This window comes from Mugil cephalus, chromosome 10 (genome assembly GCF_022458985.1).
Source record: "Mugil cephalus isolate CIBA_MC_2020 chromosome 10, CIBA_Mcephalus_1.1, whole genome shotgun sequence".
In the NCBI taxonomy this organism is placed as follows: Eukaryota; Metazoa; Chordata; class Actinopteri; order Mugiliformes; family Mugilidae; genus Mugil; species Mugil cephalus.
In genome coordinates this window covers 13,144,024-13,152,354 of record NC_061779.1, presented here as the reverse complement: position 1 = coordinate 13,152,354, position 8,331 = coordinate 13,144,024, and the positions used below count along the sequence as shown (strand labels likewise).

General features: G+C 41.1%; 1 protein-coding gene across 1 annotated transcript; it reads left to right on the top strand.

Annotated features, from left to right (window-relative positions):
• Nucleotides 1-60: 60 nt before the first annotated feature.
• On the top strand, nt 61-6,819 carry fkbp4 (FKBP prolyl isomerase 4). The gene is made up of 11 exons (XM_047595794.1): nt 61-472; nt 1,455-1,599; nt 1,683-1,825; nt 2,041-2,161; nt 3,834-3,990; nt 4,255-4,345; nt 4,467-4,550; nt 4,644-4,829; nt 4,950-5,093; nt 5,366-5,461; nt 5,572-6,819. The coding sequence occupies exons 1-11, from the start codon at nt 374-376 to the stop codon at nt 5,662-5,664; spliced, it is 1,359 nt and encodes a 452-aa protein (XP_047451750.1). The 5' UTR covers nt 61-373; the 3' UTR covers nt 5,665-6,819.
• Nucleotides 6,820-8,331: the final 1,512 nt, after the last annotated feature.

The window sequence follows — 8,331 nt, the reverse complement described above, 5'->3', positions numbered from 1 at the left end:
TAGTCTGGAAAGTTCTCTGTCCTTCTTTAAGCGCCTGTCAGGTGCCAGACTGCAAGACAACGTGGATTGGAAAGCGAGCTCACCGTAAAACCTCACGTTAGCCGCCGAAACAAGTCTGACTGGTGCTTGCAGCATAGCCGCGCAGCTAAGTGGAGGCCACGACCGCCTTCTTTCCCAAGAAAGTTAAACTAAAGCGGGGACAGCTTTAATCTGCTCCTCTGAGCTGGTGCTGCTGATAGTCGGGCTGTTGCCTGCTGCTCTTGGCGTGGTTTAAGGAGTGAAGTTAGCTTCAGCCACCATCGCTATTAGCCTGAGAGGGAGAGACAGTTGGGATTGTGGAGCAAAGTCTGAGCCGGAGGGTGCGATCTGCTCCATGAAGATGACTGCAGAGGAACAGACGAGTGAAGGACAGCACGCCATCCCAATGGAGGGAGAGGACATCACACCAAAGAAAGACGGGGGGGTTTTGAAGGTGAATGACGGCGTTTTGGTTGTCTAAGTCCAGCTTTGTTGACTGCAGCTTGTTTACGCATTCGTGCTAAGCTAGCAGTAGCTGTTGGATAGCTAGGCTAACGCGTGTCACTCTCAGTAAAACAGCTAATGGGAAGCTAACTGCAATATTAACACCACAACACCCCCTTTTTTGTCTTTTGTTTCATCTACATATTGTTGTTATTATTATTATTTACGTGCATATGATTGGTTGCGTTTCTAGAAGGTTCTGGAATCCAGCGGAGACAACTGTCGCGGTTCATGCGGATATTTAAGAGTCAAACATGGATAGAAACACACACACATGTACATGTATGGCTTTGAGTGGGACACCACAGCTCACGTTCATTCACAATAAATAATTTGGCAGCTCGACCTCTTGTGATGCAAAGCGCCGCGCTGCAGGGTGTGTGCGCACAGGGCGCAGACACAGACATGTGGAGCTTTGCATGCACGCACATCGGGTGCACTAGTGAAAACAAGTCTAGATCTTCGCTTTACGGCGGATATATTGTGAAGCGTATGAAGAAACGGTGTGAGAAAGGCGTCCCTTCAAAATGCGTGGTCGTGCTGGAGGTGGTGCTCTTAGACCGTATTGAATTACACACACAAAAGTATTTCTGTTACCGAGCCCAGCCCACTGACTAAAATGGGCTTGCTATAAAAATGGCATGTGTTGGTACAATACATTATAACACTGCTATAAACCACAGCCTCCAAAATTAAAACACAGCTGAATCAGCAACTTTTATTTGAGTACCATAACCTTCGTGCATCCACTTCCACCAGTGTACCTTATAAACTAGAGAGTGAGTGCATGTTGAACAGATAACTTTTTGTAAATGTCCCAAAAAAACATTAAAGCATTCATCTGAGTAGTTTCTTTCATGTCTAAGAGAACTGTTGTTTTGTTAGTGATTCCCCATGTTTATCGCTATGTATGCTCATGTCTGTTCTTTCAGCTGATAAAAAGGGAAGGCACGGGCACAGAGCTGCCTATGACCGGTGACAAAGTGTTTGTCCACTACGTGGGTACACTTCTAGATGGGACTCATTTCGACTCGAGCAGAGACAGAGGAGAGAAGTTTTCCTTTGAGCTGGGCAAAGGTTGGTTTCATATCTAACACACACACAGAGATTTGCAGCTGCCAGTGTGATTAATCAGGTGTTGTTGTTGTCATCGTCTTTAGGGCAAGTAATAAAGGCGTGGGACATCGGCGTGGCCACAATGAAACAGGGGGAGCTGTGTCAGCTTATCTGTAAGCCAGAGTACGCCTATGGATCTGCAGGAAGCCCACCAAAGATACCCCCCAATGCCACTTTAGTTTTCGAGGTAAACATCGGTTTATTTTTATTTTGTCAATTTTACTTTTTTATCTGGACATGTGGTTGAAACACAGTATATGTATATTTTCCTTATTGGAGTCAACAAATTAAGGTAGATTTAGTTGTTAGTAGCACACACCAACATATTATAATTCACATAAAAAAGTAAAAGTATAAATTTTTACTTCTATTGTCTTGGTTTGCATGTCTCCACACCTGTAGGTGGAACTGTTTGAATTTCGAGGCGAAGACATAACTGAGGATGAGGATGGAGGAATCATCCGCCGCATTATCACTAAAGGGCAGGGATATTCCAAGCCTAATGAAGGAGCTGCTGTCGAAGGTAAGACATCCAGGCACAGCTGCTACTTTGCTAATGTAGAAGAAACTGAACATTGTTTGGAAGCAGATCCAGTTCTGTTTAAGCTTCTGGTAAAAAAGTGAAAATAAAGCTAGATCATCGTCCATAGAAGTTCATATGAAAATAATGGTGAGAAGTATATTTACATTTAAATTTGGTTCATTGCCATTAAGTGCGTCTATAGCTGGTGTAATGAGTGAGCAACAAACAAAAGAAACTCTAGTCCTCTTTCCTTAGGGAGCATGTGACATTAAGTATGTTAAATATGTATGTGTTTGCAGAGAGGATTTTGTTGTAAACAACCGGATTATTATAATACCAAAAATTAACTCAAGTAAATGGATATGATTAAAGATTGAGGTGAAGCTGGGTTTCATCACATGAATACCTATGAGGGGATTTAGAAATGCATGCAGGTGCATACTTTTTTGCTGCTTATAAATATGAAAGTAAAGCACCCAAAGACTGTAGTTTGATTCCCAAGAGTTAGAAGGTGGCTTTAAAACAATTCCACCTTTAACAGACATAGCCTGCTGGGGTCTGCTTCATATTATACCTTTATACTGGTTCCAGCTGCTTCCAGTGATGGCAAGTTTTCAGTGTGGAGGCAAAATAAGGATTTGAAAGCCTGTTTTTCTTGAGTCTAATGATTGTGTGGAGTGCCTCCATAAAAATCAGTATGTGCTGCGACAGATAACGTTGTCTCATGCATTTCATATCGTGCAACACATGCACTGAGATAAAGGTATACAATATACCTGCCCTGAAAATTGATTCATATAGACTGTTATATATAGACAAAATGTGAGGAGAAGTGGATTATGTGAGGAATTAAATGTTTTGCTTGTGTCTTCCATACCATGAAATCCTGCACCTACAGGAATCTTTTGTAACTGGGTGTATTTTTAAAGAGGTTCGGGGGATTAGTTTGACTTGAACACAATCATTCACGTCATAAAAATGCTGTGTCAAATTATCCTGTAGCTGGAATATAAAAATAAAAAAGATTCATTCTTTTCCAGTGCACAGATTGGGAAGGTGGTTTTATATATATATATATATGTGTGTGTGTGTGTGTGTGTGTGTGTGTGTGTGTGTGTGATTTTCTGTGTGTTAATATAATATAATTCATCTTAGTACAATTAATATATATAGCAAAACTACTGTTTCTTAAGCTTGATTTATGGCTGCATGTCACACAAGGCGTACATTGAGTTTAGCCTGATGTGCACCTCCTCAGAAATGTAACTTCAGCTCTGTTTTCAGCCCACTGCACACAACCATTCAGATGTCTCCACTCTTTTCTGTGTTGCATTGATTTAGTTCCAATCACTGTTGTGTGAGATGCACAGAAAGTCAACACAGCTAACTGGGGTTTTAGCAGCGTATTTATAAATTCAGTCTGACACACTGGTGCACAATTACAAACACTTATAGGCTCTGCAGAGATTGGAGGAGTATAAATCCAGCTTTGTTTTGACTTGAACCATTTAATGCTAGTTTGTTTTAATAAACGTAAATAAAATGTACATTGTAAGTCAATTGCTGTGCTTCATTGACACATTGATCATTGTTTAAAGAGAATAAAAAAAAAATCATAGGTCATCTTCAGCAAGTCTAACGCAAACTAACGAGCTAAATCTTCCCCTTCCAGTGACCGTGGAGGGAACCTATGATGGACGCGTATTTGATGAGAGAGAGCTGAAGTTTGAGATCGGGGATGGAGAGAGTCTGGGCTTGCCAGCCGGAGTGGAGAAAGCAATCATGGCTATGGAGCAGGAGGAGGAGGCACTCTTCACTATGAAGCCTAAGTATGATAACATCTATCAAGGCGACCTACCTTCATGCTGATATGATGATATAAATGAGCATTAATATCCATCACTGCTTAAAGTATAATCTGTTTAATTGGGCAAAGAAACAGTCAGATGCAAGATTTTGAAGTTTCTACATAACAGAAGCTAAAATGGCTACACTGTGTAGAATGATCTCTACCTTCCACCCCAGACGCGTTTGAAGTGACGGTGAAGACAGGTACTTTGTACATGAATGATTAACGTGTCTCTGTTTTGTAGATACGGATTTGGAAATGCAGGAAATTCAAAGTATAACATTCCCGGTGGAGCAACACTGCAGTACAAGATCAAGCTGACAGCCTTTGAAAAAGTAAGCTAATACCAGAGCTGCGTGACAAACACACCCTCACTTTAAGGTATCTGATTATATGCTGCTGATTTACCCTCTAAGGACTCATTTGTCAGTCTTTGTTCTCTTTTCTTCCTTTTAGGCTAAAGAATCGTGGGAAATGAATACGGTAGAAAAGCTGGAGCAGAGCAGCATTGTCAAAGAGAAGGGAACACAATATTTTAAGGTATGTTTTTAGGGAAATATGCCATTAGGTGTTAGTTTTTCTTTTTTTTTTTGAGGTTTGTAATTTTTATTATTATTTTTTAATGCATCTTAGGAGGGAAAATACAAGCAGGCATCTGTGCAGTACAAACGGATCGTGTCATGGCTGGAGCACGAATCTGGTTTGTCAGAGGAGGATGAGAAGAAAGCGAAAGCATTGCGGCTGGCTGCACATCTGAACTTGGCCATGTGCTACCTTAAAATACAGGAGCCGAACCATGCCCTAGAAAACTGCGACAAGGTACTTGATGTCTGTTATTTATCTTTCAGCCGGACCTCGGTCGTTGGTATGTTTTAAGTGCTCAAAGGTGGTGTGTTTAAATCCCAAAGACATCTCATTATGCCCTGTTTGTGATTCAAGGCTCTGGAGTTCGATGCATCCAATGAGAAGGCTTTGTTCAGAAGGGGAGAGGCGTTATTTGCTATGAAGGAGTTCGACAAAGCAAAAGATGATTTTCAGCGAGTTGTTCAGCTGTATCCCGCTAACAAGGCTGCAAAGAGCCAGGTACAGCACAATGTGTCTTCAGCAATCATTTCTACCACTTGTTAGAGTTTCAATGAATTAGTCTGAACGAAGGTGATTTATTTGCATATCTGTTCATTTGTAGTTAAGAGTGGGAAGAGTATTTTACTGTGTAATAGGTTACATTTGCATTTATCCTTGATCATGATCATAAATGAATGATGGAAAAGAACATTTATTCTATTGTTGTTTTTGATGATGGTATTTCCTGATCGCATCTGAACATGTGGCACCTCTTCATTATATCCCACCAGGTGGTTCTTTGTCAGAAACGTATCAAGGAGCAGCACGAGAAGGACAAGCGCATCTACGCCAACATGTTCCAGAAGTTTGCAGACAGGGATTCAAAGGTGAAGCGTTGTCTTTTCTTCAGCAGCCACAAGAGGGTGGGATGAGCACGTTTCTAGACCGGCTGAGTGAGTGTGAAGGTGCTGATCTGATTCTTTCTCCTGGTCAACAGAAAGAGACGGAGAAGAAGAGCGAGGAGAACGGCAACGACAAAATGGAGGTGGAAGACCAAGAGAAGGAAGTTGCGAGTGAAGCAAAAGCATAGATGAAGAAGCAGTTCATCTGCACTTCAGACTTTTGTAACTCTGGCCATTTGTGTTTAAGGTGTGATTGTGTCTATATGAAATGTGTCAGAATGACCGTCAATGAGAGCACTGACCTCGGGTGTGTCTTCTTCGCTGGCTTTTTTCTTTCTTATTTTTGTTTCGTTTTTGTTTGTTTGTTTGTTTGTTTTTCTGTTTTTGGTGTCCAGGCTCTTTGCTGTGGCAGCTAGCTGAGTGGGTGGGGCTTCCCCAGCGGATGGCACTGTGGGTTGTGGATTAAATAAGAAGTGAGTCGCGTGCCGCAGCCCTACCCCCTGAACTCTTTCTACCCCACAGCTTTGAACTGTGCATGTGTTTTTCACAGCGATGTGGGTAGAGAGAGAAGAGAAACGGTGCATCCAAAGTGTTAAGTGCAGAATTTCAAAACCCTCACCCGTCAAGGGCTAGACCATTCACCTTGCACTACCTGATACCCTGTAACCCTTGCTGTCCATCCAAGCCTCCTCACGGGCCTACTGATCAATTGTTGGAGTTGCGACGGCTGTGTGCGTAAATCTGATGTGTTTAGTGCCTGTGTCCCAAAGTATGTATGTAGCAGCACTGTGGATAGCTGGAGTAATAACACATTAGCCTGGAATAGCTATCGGACTACGAGCTGAAATTTGGAGCTCATTTATAACCTCTAGGGTACAGGACTGTTCACTTTTGCTTTGGAAATATTGAATTTGTACTTTTTTTTTCTTTTCTCTTTTTTTTTTTTTTTTAGTGTTGTGCTTGTAATTTCTGTATTGTTCTCAAGATGATGAATTCAACTGATTACTTAACTGGAATATGTACATTTTAAAGCAGCTACAATAGAAAAAGGATATTGATTAGCTTCTCCTGGACACCCACACACACACACACACACACTAGTAACAGTTAAGTCTTAATTTACTGTAAAAAGTAAATGTATTGAACACGTGCATATATACCGCCGTTCAGATTCAGGTTGTTAAGACCATACGGCTCGTGCCAGCAGAGAGGGCCAGAAATGCAACTAGAGACCTAGTTTGAAACAGGGCGACAGGTTGCGTGTTTTATCTTTGTTGGGAAAAGTCACTGCTCGGTCTGTCCTGAATGTCGGAAGGATATAATAAAAGGTAGCTACAAACTGATTGTGTGTGTGCGTGCGTGTAATGTTTTTGAGCTGCCTGTCTGTTTTTCTTATCTCTCACTGCCTTGAGTAAAAGAACGTTTTTTTTTTTTTTTTTTGTTTTTGGTCTGTTACTTTAAACATTTACTCCATGATTTATACTTTTACTAAATTACACTTTTCCATGTGTCACTTCAGACTTTGGAAAAGTCTCAAATTAACAAAATTAGAAGCACCTCCTTTGATTATGGAGTAAGTTTAATTAAAGTAAGTGAAGGTTTGCTTTAGGAGTCTTTGTGTTCTATGCATTAGCGATGAAGTTTTAAGATAAGTTAATTATTTTACCATGTTTGTGTACACACTGACTCATAATGATATCTAGTCACTGGAAGCAGCTTGGCGGTTTGATTTTGCGTCTTTACGAGAGTAATACTAAAACCACTGTCCACAAATAATTTGATTAAATGGCTTCATCACTGAGATTATATTTGTTGTAGGTCACAGCCTTCACTTCCCGGATCTTTTCATGATCTGATCTTATCTTGCAGCTCTCTCTCAGGGACATCAGTGTCGTCTTACAGGTGTGGTGCACCTTGCTCTCCACAGATTGAGACTCAAGCTGGGGCGTAACTATTATTATTATTGTTATTTAGTTTGCAGTCATTTTCTTAATGCCTCCTAGATGTTGACTTCCAAGCACTAACTTCTTCCGTCCGTGTTTTTGTTTTCTCTGTCGTGGTGTAGAAATGAGGTGCTCTCAGTCAGGTGTAACAGCACTCACCAGGGAGGGTCTGATATCATCTTCTTTTTTTTTTTTCATTTCCCACGGGAGCCGTGACCTCTTTGTTCTTTATTTGCCGGCGAGACAAATAAACCACACAATAGCCCAATGGCTGAGAGGACATACGATCCATAAATGGTGAATCAACAATGGGATTTGTGATCAACAGGATAAAGGCCTCTTTTGGGTGGTTAGGCCTACACATCACCTTATTATCCATACAAACAAAGAATTATTTTAACTGACGTTTTAAACTATATCATAAAATTATAAAATAGCGATAAAATGCAGCATAGATCAGGATGTGAAAGCACTAGTACAATAGCCAGACTCAGACTTGTTGCCCCTGGTGAATATTTCTTACTTGACGTGACTGTACATTAGTCTAAGTCAGAGATAATGTATGCCAGTTGTGCAACACACATGCCTTAGTTTATTGTCACTGTCGTTGTTGTTGCCAAAAAGGAAAGAAAAGAGAAGAAAAGAAAAGAAAAGCGGCAGCCAAGTTGACAGCGTGATAAGAATATCTGAGGTGGGCTGAAGCAAAATGTAAAAGGTAGTGTTAGCTGACATACCTGTTGCAGGTAAATCCCAAGGTAAATGGGTGGGGCGCCTTCACTCCTCCCACTGATCAGAGAGCGATTTGTTTCAAGCTGGTTACCAACTCAAGAGCGCTTCCGGTATTAGATTTCAAAATAAATCGCGCAACGCTGCAAAATAAAATCTGGTATTTGATCGTTAATAAACTACACG

Coding starts and splice junctions, on each gene's coding strand:
- fkbp4 (XM_047595794.1), top strand. CDS start 374: ATGAAGATGACTGCAGAGGAACAGACGAGTGAAGGACAGCACGCCATC. Junction 1,600..1,682: donor TTCCTTTGAGCTGGGCAAAG/GTTGGTTTCATA, acceptor CATCGTCTTTAG/GGCAAGTAATAAAGGCGTGG. Junction 5,462..5,571: donor TTGCAGACAGGGATTCAAAG/GTGAAGCGTTGT, acceptor CCTGGTCAACAG/AAAGAGACGGAGAAGAAGAG.